General features: G+C 41.9%; 2 protein-coding genes across 2 annotated transcripts; one reads left to right on the forward strand and one right to left on the reverse strand.

Annotated features, from left to right (window-relative positions):
* Window positions 1-320: 320 nt before the first annotated feature.
* On the forward strand, window positions 321-7,867 carry PMM2 (phosphomannomutase 2). The gene is made up of 7 exons (XM_009696386.1): window positions 321-428; window positions 1,402-1,478; window positions 2,449-2,540; window positions 3,253-3,352; window positions 4,381-4,456; window positions 5,738-5,853; window positions 7,725-7,867. Exons 1-7 carry the CDS (start codon window positions 332-334, stop codon window positions 7,827-7,829), a joined length of 663 nt encoding a protein of 220 aa, XP_009694688.1. The 5' UTR covers window positions 321-331; the 3' UTR covers window positions 7,830-7,867.
* A 3,745-nt stretch (window positions 7,868-11,612) lies between these two features.
* Window positions 11,613-27,697, reverse strand: CARHSP1 (calcium regulated heat stable protein 1, 24kDa). The gene is made up of 3 exons (XM_009696387.1): window positions 27,520-27,697; window positions 24,423-24,545; window positions 11,613-11,945 (listed from the first exon to the last, which is right to left on the reverse strand). Exons 1-3 carry the CDS (start codon window positions 27,690-27,692, stop codon window positions 11,783-11,785), a joined length of 459 nt encoding a protein of 152 aa, XP_009694689.1. The 5' UTR covers window positions 27,693-27,697; the 3' UTR covers window positions 11,613-11,782.
* Between the last annotated feature and the right edge of the window lie 20 nt (window positions 27,698-27,717).

The following is a 27,717-nucleotide window of genomic DNA, read 5'->3' on the forward strand; positions in this document are numbered from 1 at the left end:
TGCTGAGGCACGGCTCTCCGCGGGCCGGGCCCCCAGCCGGGGGGGTTTGTTCGCCCGGGCCTGGCACGGAGGGCCTTTCGGCTGCGAACGGGCACGGGCTCGGGCTCTTCTTTAAGGGCTGTTAGCCCTTAGGGAACGTAACGTGTATCCGCGTCCGTGGTGCTTGAAGTGCAAACTGAAGGCCAGAAAAAAAAGCCCTCCCTTTTTCTTAAAGGTTTGCACAGTATTGCTGGGTTTTAATAATTATGGCGAAATAGAGGTGCTGGTCTCATGGGAAGAATGCTGACAAACCGAATTATTTTACTTTGGAACCTAGAAAATCACAGCAGAGATGGCCGCGTTTCTGCAGAGGTTGCGTCAGAAGGTGAAAGTTGGAGTCGTGGGCGGTTCAGATTTTGCAAAGATCAAGGAGCAGCTTGGCGATGACGGTAAGGGTCGCGGCTGATGCAATCCCTTGCACCGAATTGCTTACAAGGAAGTTGGGAAGGTTAGATGTAGGCTAAGCCCTATGCATTCTCCTCCTTTCTTGCTTTCAGCTTTCTTCCTGGTTTTGTTTGGTGCCCTCAATCTGTGGAGAGCTATTTACAGGCATTTAGAAACGGCAGCCTTCGTTTGCATTTTACAGATAGCTCGGTATCTTATTAAGGGATTGTTACTAATGGTGAAATCCAGACTTTGTGCCAGTACCTTAGGAGGGCATTTTAACATTGCCGTTTTACAGTAGAATTACGTACGTAACATACACACGTGCAGGCTGCTGAGCTGTCGAGCGCATCGCTGAGGGATCCGATTTGGTTAACTGCAGGGTTACGATGCGGAGATGGACTCTTGCTTTAGTCCTTTGAGAGGCATTTCCTTTTCTGTATAGAAGACTATCTTTATTGGTCTTTACTTAATTGCTGCCACTGATAACCTGCTGTAATGCCCAAATAACTCGGAATCTGGCTTACAAGTGATCTCCAGTAAGCCATATCCTCTTGCGTTGTAATAAGATTCTCACAACTCTCAGATCTACTGTAGATTAGTAACGCTGAGAAAACAAACCTAAAATGGTGGTATTGGATTTGCTCTCTAGCCAGGCTGCCCGCCGGGTTTTTGTAATATTAGGTGTTCAGTCACTTCCTTACATTTAATGTAAGAGAGACGTGTTTGCAGGAGAGGAAGAGCCTTTAAGCAAAAACAGAGGTAACTTAACTGAAAGACTTCATGTGATTTGAGGTGTGTGCTAATCTTGGAGAGAAAAGAAAGTGGCTTTGATCTTGTGCTCAATGTTATGCTGCTGAATCTTTCATGCTTTGTGATCTAATGTTTGCTGTATTTTAACCTATTTACTGTGTAAGACAGTTCTGCGTCAGACATACAGGGGAAATTATAAGTTCCTGTCTCTTTGTTTGGTTGTAGTGGTTGAAAAATTTGACTACGTTTTTCCAGAAAATGGTCTTGTAGCATACAAAGATGGGAAATTCTTGAGCAAGCAGGTAATTGTGAAACTTCCAGTAATGAGAAATTTTCTAAACAAGATTTTGCTTTCTTGCTACAGTGCAGTCCTCTGTAATCTCCCTTCTAACTGAGACCGAAATTGCTGCTGTTGTCCCGTGTTATTTCTGTAACAGAGCATTCGTTTGGCGCTCTGATTCATGTAATGACAATCTGCACCTTAAGCTTTATTCTTTGGGGTATTCTCCAAACCAAAAGCTATTGGAGCCTGGAGCGTCTGATCGAATAAGGACAGTGAAAATCCTGGAAAAGCCTTCCCGTCAGTTTATCCATAGGAAATGCGGCCAAGCCCTCTGCTCCTGCAGGTCCTATGGAATACGGCATTTCATAGCTGATGTCTGTTTGGCCTTAGGATTCAGAACATTTCTTGTAGATCTCTTGTAGTTGCTTTTTAGTATTAATTCAGAGTGCACATTCTGATATGTTGCATAAGCTAGAAGGTAAATACTCTAAATTAATATAAATGTACATCTGATTCCAGATACTGTCATCACTTTCATCGGTTCAACATAAGTAATGGAGATTAAAAATTTAAAAGAGATCCTGGCTGAAACTGCTGACTTGAGCAGTGTTTTCCAATTACTGCAGTAACGATCTACTACTGTAGCTTGGCAGTAGTAGATTAACAGTAGATAAATTAACAGTAGACATTAACTGCAACTTTTTATTTAGGTCTGCTGTCTTTGGCCCACAATTCTAAAGCAGGTACTAGTAGGGAGCATATTAAATGAGAGTTTGGTGTTATGGTTTAAAAAAACCCAAAGTAAACAAAAAGAAATGCGAGAGCCTTTAGTTAGGACCGTGTATGCATCAACTGAGAGTTACTTACTGAAGGCATGTTTCTTTGTGGTATTAACCATGCCTGATCATCCACTGTCTGGGGTGTCCGTGTGACTTTTTTTTAGAATCTCAAATTCTGGACCCTTGGTTGAATGGTATTTATTTTGTTAGAACATTCAGGGTCACCTCGGTGAGGACATACTTCAGGATCTAATCAACTACTGCCTGAGTTATATTGCGAAGATTAAACTGCCAAAGAAAAGGTACGTGCATACATGCATCTCAGTGTCACCGTATTTGCCATGTTACAGTGTTGAGCATCAATACGTAAAGCAGGCTGCTCAGCAAAAAATGAATAATTTGTGGTTTAGGCACACTGTATATGTGAAACAGAGCTCAATCCATGCATACAAAGACAAGTTCCCAGCTGAAGCACAGGATTTGAAATACTGATTCAGCATTTTTATGTAAGAGGGAAGGAAGTTCAGTTTTGAAGTAGGAGTTATTTCCTTGACGTGTTTGGAATTCAGCAGCATAATGTTTTCCAGAGATCAGGAGCATTCAGTAAGATCAGTTCTATGTGACACGCGAGGGCGCAGCTGCTCAAGACATTACTATGTACCACATGCGAGGCTAGCTAGAAACACTGCCAAGATTGCTCTAAACTTTGCCGCTTCACTCCAACGCTGACAGACTGGCCTGTCAGAGTCTGCGAATCGAGTTGACAGGATGCTCCACTCATACTTTTAAAAGTCAGTAAGGATGATGTTGAGGTTGCCAGATTCAAATAAAACTCCAAGACTCCTTGATACCAGAGGTATTGGTTCCTACATGTTTGGTTTCTCAGGCATACAATGAGAGGCTGAAGAAGACATCTGATTCCCATTCTCTTCAGAATTAAATGAAAGTTCATCGTGGTAGTCAGTATTTTGAGTAATTTTTCATCTACTTTCTGTCTTGTTAATTCTTTCTCAGGGGCACTTTTATTGAGTTCCGAAACGGGATGTTAAATGTGTCCCCCATTGGAAGAAGCTGCAGCCAGGAAGAACGAGTTGAGTTCTATGAACTTGATAAAGTGAGTTACAACTCTTGAAAAATATCCAGCTCTTTTGGAAGAGGCAGTTATGGCCAGGTTATGATTTTTAAAAAGCTTTTATACTTTGTGCAATTTTTTTCATTTTAATCCCTTCCATGTGGTTTAACTAACTTCTTCATTCAGACTTCAGGAAATATACAATAGCTGTTTTGTTGGAATAGTTAACAATGATTACTTGCAGAAGGGGTGGGTTTGGCTCATGTTTCTTTTAACCCTATATCCAGAGTACCGAACATCCTACCTCAACACACAGGATTCCTGAAAAACCCTGTCATAGATAAAACCATACTTATTTGGAGTGCTCTTTAGTATGTATCGGGATATAGCCAGCCTATATCCATTCAAATCAATAAAACTCTCCCTTTTCTTGTCAACTCTTTAAAGCCTTTTAAAGCAGAATTTAAAAGCTGAGGTCAAACTATTCACCGTTTATTTTCCTTTGTACAGCGCTAACTGTGCGATGCTGAAATTAATCTAAGCCATGATATCAGAGTTCTGCTCCCTGCTACACCGTAACAACTGATTCTGACCCGATACAAAAAGTGAAATCTTAATTCCTCAAAAGCAGTCTTTGCTTGTGACTCATGAATACTGAAAGATACCTAAACCCAAGGCATTCTGAAAATACCCTTTTTGGAGTATATGGCATCAGAAGATTAGTAGTAGTTTTGAGACACTTCCTGTGCCTCAGTTTCCCCATTTTTAAAATTTAATTTGTCTGGGAATTGAAGCATACTTCCTTAGTATTGTAAGATTTTCAGATAGAAAAGCCAAGTGTCACAGCATGTATGTGAAGTTTTGCTCTCATTTTTTACAAGTTGGTAACAGATTAAAGTGGAAATATTCTCAGCATGTTTTCAGTAATAATAAAATGTGGCTATATCACGCTAGTCCTGGTACTCAGACCTTTGGATATGTTTGGGGTGGGGTTTTGGGTTATCTTTTTATTGATGAATTAGCACAGCATGTAACTGATGTTTGGTTTTGCTTTTTGTTTTTTTTAACAGAAGGAACACATAAGAGAGAAATTTGTAGCTGATTTACGAAGAGAATTTGCAGGAAAAGGCCTCACATTTTCCATAGGTATCACATTGAAAGAATTTCATTTAAAACAACATTTAATTTAAATTTCACTTAAGTCATATCCTCTTATGGCTATGACATACCCTATCTCATTTGTGTGACAGTTATCTCTCTGGGGGTGGTTGCAGGCATTGCGTGCAAGACTAAGCCTCTTTTTCCTCTTAGGCTTTCATTTGGTACATTTTAATTGAAATCCATCAACAAAGAGAACTTCATTGTTTATCATCAGTTCATTGTCTTTTAATGTCAGTTGTGTGACTGGTTCTGCTCATTTTGAAACATATTACATGCTTCTGATTAGTCAGAGTTGTTTCTGCGAATCAGTTTTGATCAGAAATACTACATTAGTACTGTTCCAGTAGCCTTTGGTTCTTCAGCTCTGTAGCTGCATTGTGTGGGAGGAAGGAAAGAAAATCCAAAAGCAAGTGCAAGCTTAAAGAGAAAAGCGATAATAAAGGGGAATTGATTTTCCATTCATTTTTTCTTTTTTCCCTTCTCCCTCAATATATTACCACATTCTTGCCTTTATGTTACTTTTCCGAGTGATGAAAAAGTATGGTTGCCATTAGTGCTGTGGTATTGAAACACTTAAGGCAGGAATGAACTGTAATATAGCTCTCCTAAAGCATGTTGTAAATACCTTTTTGACATGCGCTTCAACTGGGAATCGCATGTTTATGTATTGGTCAAGTCCAAGGACTTGGAGCTGGAACAGTTGTTGTCCCGTTAGGCTGTGTTAAAAAGGCCGATTTCCTCCTTTTTCTATTCTGAAAGCTTAGTCTTTATAAGACTAAGTTAAGACTAGTTTTATAAGAACTTACAGTTTCATAACTAAGTTACAAGGAACTTTATAGCTTTACTTTACTTTACTAAGTTAAGACTTTCTGTTAAAACGAAGTCTTTTGCCTAAGACTTTATGGCTGTACGTAGACCAATGGCTGTATTCATTCATGTAGTTTCTTTCTAAAACTGAAAAATTACATGTAATTTTTAAAGAAAAGGTTCCATTTGAGAGCAGTGAGTGTTTAGGAACATGCTAAGACTTTCATATTTGTTTAATGGGTAAATAGTAATAATCTGTAAATCACAACTGTAATAACTGATACCCTATAAAACACTTTCTGTACTTGTAAGACTTAACTCCAGGGTTTCATAACATTTCTGTGACTTCTGCAAAGCTCCCTCTACCAAAAATCTTATCCAGTTTATGTTTTCTTACTTACTCTCCTCTCAGAAATGTGTTCTTATAATAAAAGTTTGCTTGGTTTGTGTCTGTCCTAGGAGGCCAAATAAGCTTCGATGTGTTCCCAGATGGCTGGGATAAGAGGTACTGCTTAGGAATCATTGCTGATGACGGATACAAGACTATTTATTTCTTTGGAGATAAGACTATGCCAGTGAGTATATTGTTTTGAATATACATTTCAGAGCTGCTATTAGAAACCACAAGCACTGTAGGTTCTAACCAGCTGCTGTATGCCTGACAAGAACTGAAGTCAGAATATAAATACGTGTCTGTGTTTAACTGGCTGTGCATTACTGGTCAGCATCATGCTGGGAGATAGCCGTGAGCATAGATTTTTCTTCTGTTCCCTGAAGTGAACACAGTGTTCTTGACAGAAACGGAGTATGTTTTTAAATTGAACTTCTGTAATGATGTTAAAAACCTACATGACATGACTGTGTAAAACTGATTATCCTGTTTGGTTATTGTAGATTGATGCTTCTTGTTGGCTGGTGTTTATTAAATATATTTATTTTCCATTGATCTTAATACTCTTCCTTTGCTAACCACCCTGTCTCCACCCTGAGGAACTGAAATTATACATAATCCTTGTCCCTAGTCATTGGGCAAAGCTAAACAACTCTGCAGGGTGATTCAGAGGCTTTTGAAAACACTGAGCAGAGACCTGAGTAGAGCTAGCGAGGGCAACGGTAAGCACAAGGACTTGGATAAAATTAAAGCTGTCTGAACATGGCCAAGGGACAGCGTCAGGCTAAGTTTTATAAGAAAAGGCTTAGTTTTACAAGAACTTACAGTTTCATAACTAAGGAACTTTATAGCTTTATAAACTTAAAAAGGCCAAGTTTTATCAGAAAAAGACGAGCTCAAAATTAAAGTTGGTTCCCCGCCCCGCCCCAGCCCTTGACACCAGCTGCAAAAGTAATCACCTGTCCCTCTGGCATAGTTTATGGACAGTTGATTTTAGACCCTGTAATTGGCAGTGCAGCATTTTCAGAGTTTTGAAGTAGCAAGAGTTGCTGCTGACTTGCTCGAAACCAGCATGGCAAACACCCTGCAAAAATTAGGTAACTGTTTCCTGTAGTGCATGAATCTGCGGCTTTCAGGGATCTCTGCTTATGCAGGTGGCAGTGCCTTTGTTCCCTGAGCCAGCTGTGAAAGGATCTTTCATTGCTCTCCTGGGATTGGAAACCAGTTACAAATGTCACATCGAACCAGTAGCTAGCAAGGCCAAAACACTACTGCAATAGCAAAGGATCAGCAGTCTTAACAATGATTTAACTAAAAGGAAAGAAAACCAAGCTGGAAGGAAGAGGATAATGCAAATAAGTTACAAATACCACATGCTGGTACAGTGTTCTGTAACCCTAATATTAACAAATGAACAGTTTTAAAAAGTCAATACTGAGTTGCTATACAAAACTAAAAACATGGCTAAACTTACTGAGAGTTCTGCTCTTTCATTACCAATGCTAACGTTGCAGGTCAGGAAGTTCTCGTGCAAGTGTTTGTGGTGGTCAGCAGAAGTTTCAGCACAGATGTGCTATAAACACATTATGCAAAATCTCAAAATGGTGGTTTGCAGTTTTTTAGCTTTCTGGAAGACATCTCAGACATGACTATGTTATCAGAGAATGGTTTGGGTTGGAAGGGACCTTAAAGACCATCCAGTCCCAACCCCCCTGCCCTGGGCAGGGACACCTTCCGCCAGACCAGGTTGCTCAAAGCCCCATCCGACCTGGCCTTGAACACTTCCAGGGATGGGGCAGCCACAGCTTCTCTGGGCAACCTGTGCCACTGCCTCACCACCCTCACCGTGAAGAATTTCTTCCTAATATCTCATCTAGATCTTCCCTTTTCCAGTTTAAAGCCATTGCCCCTTGTCCTATCACTATATGCCCTTGTAAAAAGTCCCTTCTTTCCATAATTTCCTTTGTATGTCCCTTTTTCACCTCAAGACCGTGACTATACATTAAGTTAAATAAAATTAAATCCTCTTCTGCTTTTTTCCTCTTCTGTTTTCAGGGAGGGAATGACTATGAAATTTTCACAGACTCCAGAACAGAAGGCCACAGCGTCACATCCCCACAGGACACGAGAAGAATCTGTGAAGAGCTATTTTTTAAATAAAGGACTTCTAGAATTCACATTTACAAAACAGTTAAGACAGCTTAATAACTCAAAACATCTTCTTTCATTCCGTATTGTTTTTTGTAATTGGTCATAAATAGCAAGTGCTTTGCATGTCAGTTGTTACTGCAGGGAAATGTTTTAATTCAAGAGAACCCTGCTGACTGGTGGAATACAGCAGAGCTCATTTAGCACCATTCTTTCACTATTTGCACAAGTACTTTTCTTTTTGATTGGTTGTGGTTTTTTGTTTGTTAAGTCATTAGTACACTTCCTCAGCTAATTATTTACATCTTAGGGAGGAGGGGAGGGGGAAGATAATCTGCCTACAGTTGATTTATGGTCTCAAAATTGGCCTGCAAGGCTTTATCCCTAGTTTTTATTTTGAAGCTGCTATTTAAAAGATGAACATTTTAGAGCTGTTTTTTTAAAATACTACTTTGTGCTATAAAGACATGAATTATAACAAGCTGGGATTTTCTTGTTTAAAACTGGAAGATGAGTAAAAGAGACAGGTTTTCTTTCTTTCTGGGGGTGGGAAGAAATAACTGATCCCGAAGTCCCTGACCTCACACATGTTCCAGTGCCTGGTCAGAAGGTGGAGCGAGACTACCACCACCACCACCGGAAAGGCTGAGTGCTAAAAGTTACCTCCTCAGTACAGTTGTGGTGCCAACGTACAGTACAGTTCACGGTACCTATGCTTTCTGCAGACCGTTTTTAAATCTTAAAAAATTAAAAATTTACAAAAATTAATTAAAACAACTTGGGGCACAGTAATGTATTTCTGTCACTAATGACATTTCTGATTTTCCTGGTAAGACATTAAGGGTAGATGAGATTTTAGTACTAAGAATGACCTAAACTATGTTTCTATTAAAATTCAAGTTGAAGCATGACAATCACTGTAACTGTTAATACTACTTTTCTCATCTGGCATTAGGAAAGTAATCTTGTGTATGAACAGTTTAATTTAGTAAAGGAGAATAAAAATCTCATTTTATCATGAAAAATTACTATTATTTCAATTTGTCATTCTGGCAAATAAAATATGTAAAGCAGACCTGTTGTATGCTGCCTGTCTGTACGAAGAAATGAGTGACCTGAATCTTTCCAATTCCAAGTTTATGTGATACTTACCCAGTAAAAAAAAGGGGAGACTACAATATTTGTGTACAAACCAAAATCCCCCAGAGGGCTTATAAAAAAGGAGGGGAAGCTGCAGTGCCCTCAAGCATCAGAACTATTGTTTTCTAACACCCTTCTTATTTGCCTGCTTCCATAGGGTAAGTAAGTCAGCCTCAACCATTTTAATGGGAGCAGACTTTTGGACCAGAACCATTGGTAGCACAGGAAGACTCTTTAAAGATGGCCAGATAAAGATGGCCAGATTCTAATGGCTGCTGCTTTGTGTGTACACGCAGGTGATACATCTGATTATTTGGTTACTTTACTGCACCATTGTTTCCTGTATTTGCAGAAAGTTACCAATGCAAAACATCCTGGGCAGGACCAAACCCAGATTCGTTTTCAGCCTCAAGTACAATCATCTGTGTGCACATACCTGCATATGTTCACATCTTAAAAGCTTGTGAGTCAGTCTTGCACAGCCATTGCCAATAGCTATGGTTTATCTTCTGCCTCTTGTGCCAGCAGATGAGAAGCAAACATTCTGTCTCTCTGAGGGGAGAAAAAACAGAAAACAAAGCAAAGCAACCCACGATGCCTCGTTCCTTGCTTCCATCTTACTTTATCTAGTGTGAATTTAAATAAACAGGGTGGGCACAATGGTTCCTGCCTTTGGCAGCCCCTGCTTGGGTCCCATCCCCTGAAGCTCTGCTAAAGCTTTGCTGCAGCATTTTTGAATACTGGCTGCCCTGTCTTGGGAGCGCCTTCTGAAATGTTCTGGCCTTCCTCCCCCAAGTTTCAGCTGAAATGACCAGGCTATGCTATACCTCCCTGTCCCCCCCTACATGTTAACATAAATAATAGCTAATGTTACATTTACATATATTTACAAATTTTTACATAATTACATAAATATTTACATATCTTCAATATTATACAATGAAAATAAATATGTTTACAGAAGTAGTAGTATATATTATACAGTAACCTATTACACAGCTAGAAAACTTGCTAAATTACTCCCTAATTGATATGGTAATGCCAGTCAGTTGCTATTACAACACTTTTTAAAAAACTTTTAAATATCCCCATACAGGTGTACATATGCAGGCACTTGCACTCTCTTCTGTCTTTAATGCTAATCATCTTCAATGCCAACTATGCAGACAGCAGACTGAGGACATAAGTTAAAGCATTATAATGGTCACATTTATTGTAAAGGAAGCAGTCTGATATTCCAACAAGCTGGATAGTGTTAAATCCACCACTACTAAGTCTTACAGTTAATAAGAAACAAACAAAACCCCACTACAGGCTGGTCATGATCATACACGATAGTGTAATACAGGCAGAGCTAAGGTAAAACAATCCATCACAGCAGTTACTAACCTCCATACATCTGTGCTCTCCCCAGGTCAGACCTCAGAACACATCATCTGCTGTGAAAGAGTCTTAAGACATTTCACGACGGCGAGCACCTACTGTTAAAACTGCAAATAGGCAACTGCAGTTATACTGTTTCACACAACTAACAGAAGAATATCATGCCATCTTTTTTATTGTTTTTATTTGCAAAGTCAATAAAAATCCACTGTTAGGAACATAATAGAGAAAAATGCTTCATTTAAAAAAAAGATGTGGAAGGAAAATAGGAACAGACCCAATTTAGTTGCACTACAACTACAAGAAATCTTGCAGGCAGAGAAGAGTCAGGGCAAGGGTGACCATATCACATCCTACCAAGCAAGTTTTCCAGGGAAACAGCTGCAGATTCTACTTTGCTGAGTCAGCTGAGCCTGTTAAGTAACTTGCACAGTATTTTATACATGGTCATCTGATGAACAGCATATAACTTGCTTTTCAGAAGTACAGTTATTCTGCCTGCCCAGTGGAATACCATGGCGGACATTCAACTGTATGCAATCAAGAAGGTAATCTTCAGATTGTCTAAATTCAGACACAGAGGCTATGAAGTATCCACTACTCTATAGCTTTCTACCACTTACCTTGAAGGAAATTTTTTTTAATTTTGGTTTTTGTTTGGTTTTTTATTTATTTATTTATTTGTAAATACTGGCCTATAAAATCTGTTGCTAATCAACCATCAAGGCACCTAAGTAAATTCACAAACAATCCAGGCTTTAAAACCACAATATTGAACACATACGCAGACGTGCCATTTGCAAACAGCACACCTGAAGGGCACCCAGTCGTGGCCATCAGAGCGTAACCACCAGATGGAGATTTTCCACCCTGTGGCAGCTGCTCTGTTTGTGAACTTATTTCCACAAGGAAAGAAAAAAAAAAATAATCGCAGCAACGAACACCTCTCTCTCTCTCAAGCCAAGGCATTCAGGCACTGTTACCGGCATTAAGTGTACTCCAACCCTTACAGCAGAGCAGCTCAAGGGAACACAGCGCTCACACACCTCCAGGGCCTCGGAGTCGTGCCTCTGCTACAGCCGTCTGCGCTAGAAGAGCCCTCTTTCAAACCTCTCCCCAATTCCCCTGGGCATTTCCTGGAATCAGTTCACAAGATAAAAGAAAAACCAAACCTCGCCTCCTCCACCAAGCACACAAGCTAGGTCTCTTTAAAATATGGGTTTTATAAACACATTATGCTAGATTTTTGTCATTAGCATTTGAATTGCCTTTTTTTTTTTTTCAGGCCAGCTGTAAAAATGGTAATTTTGGCCTGCTTCTGCTTTATTGACAATGCAGTATTTCCTCTCGCACAATACGTAGAATATTCTTAGCACAGGTCCCCGCAGTCAGTCGTTGAGCAGTGACCATGCAGGCAGCAGCCGCGCTCCCTCTGGGACGCCTCAGGAGCTGACGACGTGCCCTGACCAGGTCTCGTGCTTGGTTCCCGGAGCTAGATGGGTAATCACCACCTCCACCGCCTGAAGCTTCTCGTTCTTTGGAGGGATGGTGCACATCTTGTAGGTGACCTCGTCGCCTGCCACAGGAACATACTCGCCTTCGATACTGTGGAGGGGAAGCTTCAGTTAGTCATAAATCACACAAACGCTCTTACTCTTTCGCAGCTTATTTGAATTTTTATCATAATCATTATCTCAGGTGCTCAAGATACTTCAGGTTTTTTTATAGAGTCCATGATCCACCAAAGACAGAGGTTGATTTTGGTTGTCTTGCAGCAAAATCCTATGAAAACACTATAAACACCACCACCACCACCCTAAAACCAACCAACCAACAAATAAACCCACACAAAAACCCCCACACTCTAATATGCCTTAAAAAATAATCAGGTGAGCCCGTCCTTGGACAACGTTGCCGTGAACCAAGCAACCACCTCTTACTCGCTGGCAGCACTAGAGGGCAGGGCTGACACCGTTTGGCACTTCCTTTGGGGGTTTGGTTTTTTAAACTATAGGAAGTTGACAATTTTTTTCCTCCTCTCACTTAACCTTTGGAAGTTTGGGGGCGGGGGGTTGCCTCTTTTTTTAAAGAAGGACTGTACCATGCCAGTCATTGATTTTACCTTTAGATTACTCCACCATAACACAGTTTGTCTGTGACATGAAAAAAAACCAAACGCACCCAAGTAAGACACGGTGTCAAATATTTCAAAATTACTTGCTGTGAAAAAAGAGAGTTCTGTGAACCTGACACGTTACACGGCAGAAACTCTCCTCCAGCATCCAGCACTTAGGAATATTTCCAAGAGTCACTCACTCCTACCTAGCCTCTGCCAGCACAGTGATGTGGGATGCTGGAGGACTCACACAGTGCATTTGTTACTGCATGCAAGTCCTTATCTGGAAACAGTGGGAAATGGCAAAAGGGCTGTCACCTTCTCTTCAAAATGATATACCGATGAAAGACAGAACTGCAAAGGGTAACAGCCTTTCTTGCCTTTACCACTGCGCTCAAGATCAGAGCTTTTTAATAAAAATCCCAGCATGCGCCAATGAAGACAGGCAGAGATGCCTTTCAACCTGCGTTACCATGATTCTCTGACAGCAGAAAGGATGCTACTTCACCTTTCTTTAAACATACCAACACAATCCCATGCTCAGGTTCCCCTTCTCTGACAACCTAGGCTCTAGTTTTCTTGTTGTCTGAGGGTTTTTCCAGTCTTTCTCAGCAACATTTGTATTTGTGAACAGATAAACACTAATTACAAATTCTACTCGATGCCTAATTGGTATGACTTGTCTGGGTACTCATATTACAATGGGGGCAAGATTTCGGTTCATAGGAAAAAAAAAAAAAGTAGTCTTCTAGGTCAGAAACTTGGCACGCACCATTGCGTTTGTTATTTACCTTCACTGAGAGCATACTGGGAACATACTCACACCATCCAGGAATTTTACCCCACAAATGTTGCTGTTAATTGCAGGGATCTAAGATTTTAGCAGTGCCCTTCGTATCTACTCTTGTCTTGTGACCCATTATTCTTATGGCTTTTCTATTGCAGGAAAGACTGTCAAGACTGATAGTAGGTAAATATACTGGTCCTTACTGCCAGTTTTAACTTCATATCAGATTTTGCTTCTCCCCGCAGTTCCGCAAAACTTCTTCGGCTTAATCTCCTGCACTGCCTCTCCCCCACCCTTCCCCCTTTAAGGGCTGCCTCAGCTTCTGCTCCCCTCCGACTTGCGTGTCACGACTGCTGCTCAGGGAGCTGGTGCATCGGGCTGTGGCTGAGCAGAAGCAGCTTGTACTCGGGGATGAGACAGGGTAAGCAGGCATGTACAAGGGAAGCTAAAACTGACCCATACATTATAACTTCTCCCGAGGAAAATACAGAAGAAAAGTCGCTGTTTGCTAACTGATTGTATCAACATGATATTGAAAATGTTCCTGTATCTAAATATGGATCTAAAACCTGCTATTAGGAGTTAAAGGCATTCCCAATGGCTTGAAATACACGTCCTTCAGACTTTATTTCCCTGGGCTAAACCCCTGTTCCAGAGCTGCCTGTGACTGTGTGAATCAGACCCAAGAGGGCATGTCCTAAGCTGAACTCTTCGGAGCAGTGCCTGGGAAAATGGCATTAAATTGAAGGGAGAAAAATTACTTACAGAAAAGTCATAAATCCTCCTTCATCAGACCTGACAGCCCTTTCCTCCCCACGCAGGCTGATCTGACTGACCTTTATTTACTTCCAAAGCCTCCAGGCCAACCTGTCAGTCCAGCCCTGTATCACACTGGACAGACCATGTTCAGCCTCCCACATCTAGACTCCTGCTGTGGCTGTCCTGTTCAGTTACTGCCTTCATTTATACCCCACTTCCCCCATTTCTAACAGGTTTAAGATTTCTTCAGGTGTGAAGGGGTTGCACACCCAATACTTACTGTCCTTTCAGGAGCAGAGATTAGTTAACCTTTTTTACTGCCAAAGGAATTTGCCACCAAATCTGCAGTTTACCCTGACTTTGAAACTGAGGATTTCAAGCAAGGATGAGAAGATGCTACTTGCACTGTCTCAGAGCCTGACAAGTGGACATGAAGACCCAAGAAGAGACACAGGAGAGGGTCAAACCACGAGTGAAAATAGGAATGCCATGTAAAAAAAATGACATCATCTTTCCCACTTGAATCTCTTGAATGATCGCCTGTTGCCAAAGAAATTGTTCCTATTGTGCTAAAACTACATGGCCATGAGCAGTAATTCACAACACAACCCATGCAGGACGTCAGTCCCAGTGAGCAAGGTAGCATCTTTCAGTGGAAGGCAATACAGCACAGACATTTTATCCGTACGAAGGAACACGGCACTAGCAGAACACAGTGAGCAGAAACATTTCCCAGCGCAGAGGTAATGAACGTAGACAACACGAGCTGAAGCAGAACGTCTACACTGACTCAAGTACAGCTGAGCCACTGGAACAAGCCGTAATGAAACATGTTTTCTTCATGTGGCCTCAAGCACCAGGACCAGCTGTGGACAGTGTTTCAGGGAGCACACGCAGAGCAGTTACATGGGGCTGGAACTAAAGCAGCATCTCCTCTTGACAGTACAGCCGCCCACTCCACAGCCCCAGGCATTGCCTTCGATTCCTGAACAAGAGGATGAACATGCACAGTGAGCGGTGAGCTCAGAGTCACTGCTTTGCAGGCATCAAATGAAATGGATGCCCTGCCCAGGAAGGGACCTCATGTTTGGCTGAAAGGTTTTTTTTAACAAACAAGAACCTTACATGTTCTTTAAAAGCTCCTGTAAAACAGGATGAGATGCAGTTTGCAAAATAAACATTTGAAATCTGCAAAAGATATCAGTAGGTGTGGTTACCGGAGAATGAAAGTGGATTCACACTGTCTCCTGAAGCAACAAAGATGTGCCAATACACAAAGGCAGGGTTTTAAGCTCCTGAAAAACAGAGATAAATTAGGTATCACTTGAATCTTCAAAATCAAATGAGGAAGAAGTACAGCTTGAGCGCTAAAAAAGATGGGTGTTTTGTTGAGGTGAGTTTGGTTTAAAATTGAAATGTGAATATATACCAGGATGGGTTCTGCTAAGAAAGGGGTTGGAGGCATACTTGTAACCAAAGTGGTCCCGTTTTCCCAAGAAATTAAGAACAAGTAAATCTGTACTCACAGAGAACAGTATGCGTAATGTACAACAAACTGCACTCAGGGAGAGGACACACTCTCAGCTATCACTGAAAGCCACTGCATCCCTCAACACTTGTTAGAGGACTGTTTGGGGTACTGACTACAGCCCCTGGTCTGCACAGGAAAACACCAAAACATTTGCTGACCCAAATTTCTTATGCGTGAATCATGAAGTTAATTATTCCCGTTCCTTCTACTAAACAGATGTTGTTAGCCCCAAAAGCTGCACAGCTCTAAGCATTACCCAGAAAGGTACCCTTTTCTCTACTAGAAAGCACTCCTTACAGGGCCAAGTATTATGGTGACAGCATCAGATACTTTCTTGGTTTCTTTCCTTATCCAAACTGACATTACAGGAGACTGAAGCTTGTGATAGAACCTCATTCAACCCCAACGTGGCTTCTTCTCATCCCCTAGTTTATCTTATTTCTTTCCTTGCTTGTTGAGGTGACCTTACCTCATCAAGACCAGGCTTGTCTTTTGCACAGTCATGTAAAAAGGTTGTGGGCGCACAAACAGCTCAAATTTCATTTTCTGTGTTTGGCCTTTAAACTTCTGTCCCACAGGTCAGATGTTCTTTCCTTTCCTGCAGCCTTCTGATTACCAGTTATTCTTGGTGCCTTCCAAATACAAGACTATTAACTCACTGCCCCCAGCGCACATGAAAAGCAAGAGGACGAAGGTCTTCATTTGCAGCCTGAGTAAACCTGTTTGTGAACAGTGTTCGCAGCACAGTGCCCACCAAATGCAGCTTCTGGGATAGATGCAGACTTACTCCGCTATCGTTATCACTGTGTGATGCTTAGAAGCAAGAACAAACAACATCCAGATTGTGCAGTACTTCTGGTGGTGTCAAGAAAGAACAATATAATGGCACTTGAAAGGCGATGAGATGGTATGGCACTGGAGACAGAGCCCTACACGAATCTGTGGAAAGATCCTCCATCAGGAAATAATTGCCTTAAGCACTGGGAGGAAAATGAACAAGAAAAAAATCAGAGAAAGTAAACAGAAATCTTGGAACAGATTCAGCCTACAACAGCCACTCTATATACAACATAAGTTACCTAGATAATTTGGTAGAGGAAGTTAAACATAGACTTTTTTGATGTTATATATTAAGTATTTTTTGATCTGCATTTTTTACTTTTACCCTAACTATATATTAAATGTTGATCTAGAGGAAGGTGGAGATTTTCACTGCTGTTTGAGAGATTGGTATGCATGTTCTATTCAAAATAATGGATAACTATGTATCCAGGAACTTTAAGACACTTCAACAAATTAAGCTAAAAATAGGAAATGCTTTCCTGATGTTAGTGTCGGAGGAAAACACAACAGAGTGAGTTTTAGATTATCCAGCAACTCCCATTTCCCAGCTCAGTGCCAGTCCGGTATGGTGGAGCATTTTATCCTGCACTATTTTTAGGGAATGGGGAGGTTATTAGGAAATTACCTAAATAAGGAATGTTCTAGTTCTTCCTTCTCACAGCCGCTATTCATACTCCAGGGCCCTAGTTAAACCTCTTGGGATAAAGACCAAGTCACATGGAAACATTTTTGAACAAGGGTTTTCAGTGAATTCAGAGCCTTGTTGGTCAACAGGCCTGACATGGATCACACCACCTAGCCGCTTCCCATGGAGCAATGCGCTGTATTATCTTCTGGGCTTCTTAAAGCTCATTTAACACCTCAATACACCTCCCAGGAAACCCGTATTTTTATTAAACAGCAGGACATGACAGAGCAATTAACGATGATGAGTTACTGATTCTGAATGCCCTCCCATGCAGTCCCAAGGTAAGCTGACCGCTCCAACATTCATCAGCAAAGCCAACGATGACCTTATCAAGCAACCAGCAGGCAAAGCAGAAGCAGGACTGCCTCTCATGCACCAGTCACACTCTTAACTGGGACAGACAAGTGTGAAAGAGGTCCAAACACCGAAGAATCCCAACTGTTAATACCCAAGGTCGGGATTGCCCTGGTCTCTGTGCCATTGCAAAGAGATCTTCCCAGGAGCTGCCTTGTCTAGGACAGAAGCTGCACTTCCCTCCCAGTACAGCTGATGTGGTATCCTCTTGTGCAGTTCTCTACTGAGATCCCTAGTCGTGGTTTCTGAACCCACATTCAGGGATAGTTATGGCTCTATATCCACTTTCAGCAGCTAGTTCAACATCAGGCAGAGCACCACACACCATGAGGAAGAAAGTGGTGATCACAAGAGGCAGAGCTTTCCAAGGACGCCTACGTGGACTCAGTCAGAGGTACAGACAATGCCTGCTCCTGTCAGCAGGCCTCCCAGCTAAGATCTGGTATTCTGCTGCCTCTCCTCCCCGCCCCAGATAATCTACTTATTTCTGACACTTCAACAGATGCAGCAAGGCACCAGAAAGGGGGCACGTCAGGAAGGAAGTGTGCAGCCCAAGCAGGTAAGTCATCAAGTGCTTTACGTACTTTGAAGGAAATCAGAAAGCTCAGATTTGGCTTTCCGGCAGCCCTAGAGCAGTCAGTTGCAGCCAGCAGAAATTGTTTTGCTGCTAGTTCACAGAAAAGGCAGAAAGGCCAGAAAGTTTTGTTCTCTCAGCTCAGATTCATCTGTTTGTTTATAATTATCAGCCCATATTGTTACACTCTACCAGAACAGCATCACAGAAGAGATGTGGCATTAATGCTTTGCATTAAACATAATGATCTGGCAGAAAATAAGAGGAAAGGAGCGTGAAAAGATGATGTCTCCATGGACATGAAAAGCTCAAAGCCAGCTCCTCAATGCAACAGGATAGCAGCAGGGACACAGCTGGGTTCCTCTCTGCAGGAAGATGCGGCTGATAGTAAATCTCCAGCATAGTCAGAAACTGAGATGCAACAGCAGAATGGGATTGTATCCCCACCTGGGAGCCCACTCAGACCACTTCTGTTCTGTTCAGTACTCCTGAGTTACAGGCACTATAAGCATAATCTCCTGAGATCACAACACAATGCAGAAGCAAAGCACAGAAAACTCCAGGGACCCCAGGGTGCTGTGTATCAACATCCCGAGGGAGGTACAGTGTCAATTCTCCAAAGCCATCATTAAGCATGGGGTCAGGAACCCAGCCTGAAGGACAGCATGAAGGCCCCTCTGCAATGCAGCATTCTCCCCTGCAGAGCCAAGTACTGACAAACTGCAGAAAACCCACAAGCACTGTGCATGTTTTTTCTGTTCCATTAGATCAGCTGCTTTTGCAAAATAAAATCTTTTAAAAAAAACCCAAGAGTGTGGTCATTCATTCGTCACTGCTCTCTGGTGAACTACCTCCTTGCCTTGCCCTTGCAGCTACACAGGCTTCAGGCCAAATCCCAAACAAATGCAAGAGCCCAGAGAGTAAACAAGTATCCATCATGTGCCCACTCCCAAATACACTGGGAAAGCAGAAGAGCGGGATTCTTATGCAGTGCTTTAAAGCACATCATTTGATCTGCCACTACAGATACCCACACCCCACCTGCCCCATCCCCCTCGGTCTGTGCCCTCAGGACCCCACTTTAGAAGGCAAGCTGATCTGAACCTCTCTGTACAGGCAGCCACCCGCAGCACAAGGCGGGGGACCTCAACAGCCAGCACTGCAGGGATTCCCTGCCTGCTCTCTGGAAACATGTCACATCTATAGAAAGAGTGGCGAGAGCGTGAAACTGAAGCCACCAGAGCCATTACATTTCAGTAACAACCAAAACAGCTCATACTTGTGAGAGCTGACTTACCCTTGCTATGAAACAACAGCAGAGGAGGTAAGATATCGAGGAGGATACAGTTCTCAGCACTGATGCTACAATAACACCATCAGTTTGGTGACAGTGGATCATGATACAGGCTGGTGGAAATGAAAGCATTAACAGTACACATCGCTATTAAAAACATAATTAAGGTCTTTTTAAAAATTTCACTCCAGGCAAATGAATTTGCTTTTGCTCCCAGTTTTCCAGAGACATTATCTGGAATTACTCTCTCAGCAACTCCTCCATCCCCATGCTTGCCAGCTAGGGTTTTACACTCACTACTAGCAAGCACATTTTGTTTTCTGTTCTAGAGAAGGGCGAAGTATTAAACTGAGAAAAATAAAATCTCACTACATTCAATGAGCCATAACATTTTCCTAGTACAATTGTTTACACCAATTTGAGAAGTGTTTCAAATAAACACAAGGAAGCAGGACTCACAGTGTGTGCAATGCAGAAAGCGGTAGTGAGCCTGTGGCTGGTGCCTTCGGCTGGGTGTCAGGAGTGTGACGGCATCCTCACTGCGACAGCCCCCAGCCACAGCCACTCACGTCGGTGTGCGCGAGCTAGCTCTAATCTGTCCATCTTGACCACAGATGGTGTTGCAATTGTGGTACAGGATTTCAGCCGCAGATGCTTTACCCACAGACCAACCCAAGAAGGTGCCATGAGCGCTGTCAGGACCCTGCCGCCACCTGCAGTGTCCGTCACCAGAGTTGCCAGCATGCCCCTACCTGCCCCATGAGGACAGCTCAAAAGGAAACCCTACCACGTACCAGTGTCAGCATTTCCAGAGAACTCCACGCTGCATACATTTGTACTTAATCAGTTAAAACGGAGAACTGGCTCCACACAAGTGTTACCAAGACACAAACCAAATCTTCTCTGCAGTCTTCAGTGCCACTTGTTAAAAAAGATAAAGCCACACAGAAAAAAAAAACCACCTTTAAAACCTGCATTTCAAACTAGCATTTCTTACACTGTATACCTACCCACACCTGACAAGTCCAACTTCACAGTAACATAGCTTTGCTGCAAGTTCCACTCATAAAACATGTCCACATGCCCACATTCACCTTAAACTCTCACACAGATACTGAAATTTAAAGCTTTGCAGATGCTAAGTGAAGAAGCTTTTGAACGCCACATATATTTGACCCCATTTTTAGGCTAATGGTCACTCATGGAAATGGAACCACCATGCTAAGTGTTATTATCTTACAAAAATAAATGGAAAGCTATGGGAAACGGACATCCCATTTTACAGAAGACATTTTCATTGAAGTGTAACCTTGCAGCTCCCGAGAGCTTAGGGAAGAAAAAAATTTAACTCCTCAAATTAAAGTTTTATGTTTAAAATCATATTAATCTGCCAGATAGGCAGCTGGTCCCAATGCTCAAAACCTCCACTAATCATCACAGCTTAGTGATGAACACAGAGGAACAGTCTCTATCTTGCTGAATCCAAACTGCTGCACCATTTTAATCACACTCCTGAAATCCCAGCTTTCAGGAAGAACTGATTCAGGAGAAACAATCCTCTTTCATTTCACAAGTAGGTGCCTATACCACACTGAGAAAGTGAACAGATTGCTGTCTCTCTCATATTCAAGTGTAACTGAGCAAAATAGGTAGAAAAGAATCACGCAGTAAACAGCAGCAGTATCTCAAAACTCACATTGTGCACACCAGAGTCATGGAGTACTCTGAGCCACAGTAATGGTTACAGAATGCTGCTGCAATAAGCAATTCCCATTAATAAAGAGCAATGTTTCTAACTCACTGTGAAACAAACTGAAATGAAAGGCATTATTAATTCATCTTTCCAGTGCTGCCTTGCATCAGAATTAAGACAGTGATACCATCACCCTCTAGCACTAAAAGCTGTTTCCAACAATTCAAATACACTCAGAGTAATTAAAGAACACGATGTGCTAAAACTTTCAATGCTTCAATAATAGCACTTTTCGCTAACAAGTTGAGGCAGAAACATCAGCTATTTTTGCATTTAAGTTCTGAGACAGTACCTACATAAGAAACATTTAAAACAGTGGCCTAGTCCTGGTTCAATAGAAAGGAAATCCTGTTGCCTTCAAATGAGCAGAATTGAGCCCAGAAAGTTGCATAAAGCACATCCTTCAGTCCTACAAAATTCCTATGAACTAACCTTGCTAAAATATTTCTGAAAGAGCAAGGAAAACAGTCTTTGAACACATAAATGATAGGCTTAAAGAGGAAAGGCATCATTCACCTGCTGTGGAGATGGAAGGACTAAAGGGCCATACTGAAGGCAAGGGAGATGTCAGTTTAATATCAGAAACAATTAAGAGCCAAGTCTGTTAATTACAGGAAGAAATCGCCCAGGGAGGTAGCCGGTCCCAGCACTTGAATTGTTAAGAGTGTGTTGGGTAAAGCATCTGCCAGAAAGGCACAGGCGCCTTTCAGCAGCAGACAGGGTAGAGGAGGTCCCCTCCATCTTCTCATCTACAGTAAACTTAAGAGAGTTGCCATACTGCAGGAAGACTATGCGGAGACAGTTTCCCAACTGCGTGAGCATGAGATTGAAATGAAGTAACCAAAAATGAAGAGAAGCAGCCTGGTCCAGCATGTAGGTCACTAAGTTGAGACCTGGGAAGCCAGAGCTCAGGCTGAAGACTGTATCTCAGCAGGCCACAGTCCGTCACCCCCTGCCCCCGCAGCGGCTCTCCCCCCGCCTCATCCCTTATCTGCTCCAGCTTTCCCATGCAGGGGCAGACTGAGAGTATGGCTGAGTGGAGATGAAAGCAAGCACAGAACTGGGCGCCATCAGCAAAATAAACATGCTAAAAATACATCAAGAGGTGTGGTTGCCCATGAGCTTTTACACCCTTGGTGACTCGTTCAATAGTGTTTTAGGATAGGTTGAGTGTGTGGAAGAAAGGGGAGGGCGGCACACCACATTCAGGGCACAATTGCTCAAATATAGCTTATTGATGGCTCACAGTCAAAGCATTTTGAAAGCATATGGGATCGATATGCCAACTAGCACAGCCCATGAGAGGGGACTCCTGTGAGAGGGGGCCCCTCGCACAGACCAACAAAATCACAGCAGACAAAAAATGTTTTTCACAATGTCATGAAGGATTTCAGTATAGGAGACATATCAGAGTCTTAAATGGGCAAACAGAAAAACATCACTGGAGTTTCTAAGAATTAGAGCTGATTGGAGGGCGCTTGAGGGTAGGAGCAATTAGTGTACCCAGAATTAAGTACTGAGGTTTGGATGCAGAGAGAAAGATGTATTAGGTCATGGGATAAGAATTGGGGAACACCTGACAGATTTCTTCCCATTTTGTACAGACAAACAAAGGGCAGCCCCAATCAAAAAGTTACGTCTAAAGTTTTAAAAGGGTTAATTTCACATAACTGAAGAAAATTTTACTGAAGTATTTGGAAGGGAAAATGTAGAGGGAAAAAAACCAGGACTGAAAATAGACAGTTCTTTAAAAAGAATTCATTAGAGCGCTGAGAATTCATGTTTCTGTGAGAGGGCTGTTTTAACTAAACCCTTGCTGATCAGTAAGTGTATAGGTCAGACGAGACGTTCACAGTACAGTTTTTAAATCGTGATAAAAGAAATGTTATTTTTAAGTTATTCAGGAAATAAGGAGAAATTGTGCATTTGTATTAGATGCAAGAAAAAGAAGATATTAAAAAAACATTTCCTTGGGTTGAACACGTAACTCAGACTACTCAGCCTATTTGCACCCACGAGTCCTGTGCCATCATGCAGCAACATTGCAGAAAACTGGAAGAAGGCCAATATGCTCCTTCTCCAAGGACACCTGCTACACACACAAGCAGGAAAGATAGCTGCGGCAAAGTGAATACCTTTGGTAAGGCTTTTGTTGACTTATCACTGGATAACCACTTCAAACAACAAATAAGGATTATACAGCTTCACCACTGTAAACAATATGTAAACTAAAAACTGGCGATAGATCTAAAAGAGGTTATCAGAGAATAAACACTGAGCAATCTTAATACATGCCCTCAGAGACCAGCTTCAGCCCCAATGCTGGCCACCATCTCAATCTAGAAGCAAATACAAAACTGTCTATTAAACCTGGCAGATTAGCCAAGCACTAAATAACAAAGACAGTGCAGTCACGGAGCATGATCTGGATCCCTTGGCAGGCAGGGTCTATTCAAGTAGGATGTGCTGCAGCATAACCAAATATGAAGTCATACATCTAGGAACAAGGAATGCAAACACTGCTATCAGGGACGCCAGACTGATCTGGGACTGCACCAAACTCTGATGCTGCAAAGGCTGCCGAGGTCAGAGCAGATAAGCAACCAAGCAAAAGACTGGCGATGAGAGGGCTAATGCGATTATGGGATGTACAGAAAGAGAAACAGAGCAGGAGACTGGAGATTTTATCTCCATATACTGAAAGTATGTTTACAGTGTATTGTTTCAAAATTACATTTAACTTCTACAGCACACTTAGAAAAGAGACTGGAAAGACTGTTCTAGACAGGAGAAAAAATTCTCAGCAAGAGACTTGAAAAGTTTGATCTGTTTAGTTTATCAAAAGGTAGATTGAGAGGTGATGGTTCTCAGCGTGTTCAAGGCAAAAAAGTGGAGGTACTAACAAACCCTTTAACAGAGAAAACTTTAGCTATAAAGTGCTCAAAACTGAAGCTAGATAAATTCAAGGAAGTAATAAAGTATGACTTTTCTTATCAGTAAAGCTAATTAACCTTTAGTTTAATAATGGTACAAGCAGTGCAAAGTAAAAGTAGTGAATTTTCAGTGTTATAAATCTTTAAATTAAAATTGGATACTGCACAGATAATTTGCTTCAGGTAAATGCAAGTTTCTGGATCTGGGTGAAACAGCACAGCTTATTCTAAGAGATCTGACAGGATCATCTTCTAGTTTTTAACTCAGATTTATAGTAATACAGGAAAAATACAGCATAATCTATCGCTGCCAGTAACATCTGCATAACCCCTCTTTGCTGAGGTAAGGTTGACAGATTATAAACCATTCTTGTATCTGAAATGTCAAAAGCGTTCAGTAATTAAGGCAAACCAAAGCTCCAGCCTTCCTCAGCCACCCAGACAACTTACTCAGAGATGTGTACAAAGATGTCGGGCCCTCCATCTGCAGGGGTAATGAAGCCATGGCCTTTGGAGCGACAGAAGCATTTACAGACGCCTTTGTAGATGGGACCCTCCGATGCTCTCACAGTTCTGCAAAAGAGAGCACAAAAAGAATGGTTCATTGCTGAGTATGGATGCGACAGCTTCCAGGTGTGTCAGCCAGAGCACACTAAACTAATGGGTACAATGGTCCAAATACTCGCTCCCAGTGAGCATACTCCTCTGTGGCAACTGCTTAATACTCAGTTTCATAGAATGCACATGTTTTGCCTGTAGCCTTTCTAAGGGAGATAAAGATGATGAAGATGTTTGCTAGCATTATAGTCCATCAGTTCCCATCTTGAATACATCTGCTGTATCGCTCGGCCAAATTTTCTTTTAGACGCTATACTAAATGTAAGCATCTTATACCTTTCATGAGTTCAGGAGTACCAGTGTGCACCTATGTGTCGTATGTGCTTTCACAAATTTAACAGTAAGTGTGTGCATGTAGTATCGAGAGAATGCCGTGCATAAAGACATGTATAAATGTGTACACATTATGTCTATGCATACACACACACCCTTCTGCATGTATCTCTATCATTATCCTACCAGATGAGGATCCAGTGAAGTCAGTGTTTCACCTCCAAATGACTCCAGCAGGCTATGAAGCCTAACTGGTATGCAAAACACCAAGACTCAAGACTGATCTCCTCCTCCACTCATTTTAAAATGAGACAGATGTGAAGACAATCCTTTAGGATGACTTGCTGCCATTAAGAAAAACAACTTGCACAAACTATGACCCATCCTGAAAACTGCATGATTAAATCCTTTTCCCCATCAAATATGCCGAGTTGAATTTCCAGGGTTCCAAGCTCACTCAAATACTTTCATTAATGAAGCCAACTGGTTTAGACATCTTAGGGGGTTTACACAGGGGAGTTACTAGATCAGGACCTTCCCATGCCATGACTATCCAGTAGGTTGCATCCGAGTTAGAAGAGGATTTTGGTGCAATTCTTCAAATTCAGTAACAGATTGTGTTGTCATTTGGTTACATGCATCATGCCAATTTTGACATCACTTTCCCAAATGTTTGAAGTTTACTGAAGTCTAAATAAAGTCATTTAAAAAATGTGGTAACAGGTCTGTTCCTTAAGTCAAACTAACACTAAAGAAATACAGTTGAAACCGTTAAACAAAGAAATCTCCATTAAATCACTTCATTTCCAGCTCTATAAAGCTGTCGATGCACCTGACCCCACAAGTGCTTGTTACACAGAAAAACACTCACTGCTCTAAATAAGTCACTAAAGTTCAATTGCATCTTTAAAGGAGATAAAGTACTGGGGGGGGATAAGGTCTCACACTTGCAATGAATCAAAATTAAATAATCCCACTGAATAATAAGCCACTATCTGTCATATTCATCTTTTCTATACAACTGTGGGGGAGAGCTCAGCTAGAGCTCATCTAAACAGGACACCAAAAAAAAAAAAAAATAAAAATTAGAGCTATTTTGATTTTCAAGGCAGACAAATACAGCAAGATTCCTATACTAATTAATGATTAAAGAACTGTGGAAGCCAAGTAACAAATTCTTTAGTTTTGTAAGAACCAGATTAGGATTAACAGCTGAGAAGAATTACAAAGAGTTCATTATTAACACAGCACTGAGGCAAGCTATCTTGGAATTGCTTTTCAAGGGCAATCCCAATTATCAAGTCAATCATGCTCCTTTTAGCAATCTACTTCCATTACAAAGTTTAGGGCATTTGAAGGCTTTTAGAACTGACAACATATAAATTTTTCTTCTGCTGCTGTTCTTTTTCACTTCATTTTGAATACAGAAGTAATAATACAAAGCATCACTGACACCGATGCTATTTAAATCCACATGGATAACTCTTGAAGAAAAGAGCTGGGTAACACTGCAAGAAGCAAAAAAAGGAAAAAGCAGGCCAACTAGATTAAGCGGCACAAAACAGGCTAGCTGCGGGTCTGAGATCTTACTTCCACAGTGTTTCACTCAGTACTGCCAGACCTCACCAACACAGAAGTAATTGCAAGACTGTGGCAGAAGCGCAATGGATTGACCACAGCTTCACGTTAATACCCTCAGACCCTGATTCAAAGGTCACCGAGATTAACAAAGAAGCCCACATTGAGTTCCGCAGGTCACTGGGAGGCCCATCACAGGCACCAGGAATTTTTTTGCAGTGGTCAAACCTTGCAACACCATCCTCTGCTGCTGCGCTATGGGAGAAGTCCCCTTCACGCGAGGGGCTCCCAGGAGCCTGCAGAGCACCACAGGGCCACAGGAAGACTCAGGGAAATCCAGCTCTGCTGTAGCATCACTACCTCAAATCACTACAAATAGCAACAAACCTCATCTCATTTTTTGGAAAACCTCATATAATCTTAGAGAATCAAAGAGATCAGGGTTAATATCTTGAAAACCAACATATTCTTTTACAGGTCTATTTGCGAATCTTGAGATGAAGAAATGAAAGCTGAATAGGAAAAGGAAACAAGCCCTCTGAAAAGTGACAAGGTCATGGACCATCCCTAAAATGTAACCTGCCTGAGGGTAGCACAGGTGTCAGGAGTGAAAGAACTAAAATCTCCAGTGAGGTCTGGCCCAATGCTTCAGGAGTGGTGAGAAGAGAGGTCATGCTGAAGGAGGAGGTGGAGCTGATGAAGAAACACCAACAGGAACTGGGCCCAAGAGCCACAACCCAGTGTCTGAGGTGAAGCAAAGCTTCAGGCAAGAAACTCTGTTTTGAAAAATCTCAAGTGTATTTTGCCTCCCTGTAAAATTCTTGTCTTAAAGAGTGGAAAAGACTTTGAACATCCTTTATGCAAACAGAGCATTGAAAAACTACAGGCAATTTGGACTAAAAGTCTCATGGCATCAGAATTGACTGGAGAAGAGATAACCACAAAATACCAAAGCATCTTCCAGATACAACCGCCGCACCCCCACCCCCAGCTCCCTTCACCTCGGCAGGGGCTGAACATTCTGCCCAGAGGCAATTGTTTGGTTGTGTCTATGAAATGCAGGTTTCCCAGTACTCACGCTGAAAACGTCCTGGTCCGTCGGGTGGGCAGTGGACTGGGGATGAGATACCCTCTCATGGGTGACGGGGAGCGATCTCTCGCCCTGCGGTTTTCAGGCAGATGGAGAGAACTGGGTGAGGGCGGAGAGGTGGAGGACTGCTGAGAGGTGGATGAAGTTGGCTCAGAAGACATTCCTGATGCCTGAGAAAAGCCTAGA

Source organism: Cariama cristata, unplaced genomic scaffold (genome assembly GCF_000690535.1).
Source record: "Cariama cristata isolate BGI_N322 unplaced genomic scaffold, ASM69053v1 scaffold5923, whole genome shotgun sequence".
Taxonomy (NCBI): Eukaryota; Metazoa; Chordata; class Aves; order Cariamiformes; family Cariamidae; genus Cariama; species Cariama cristata.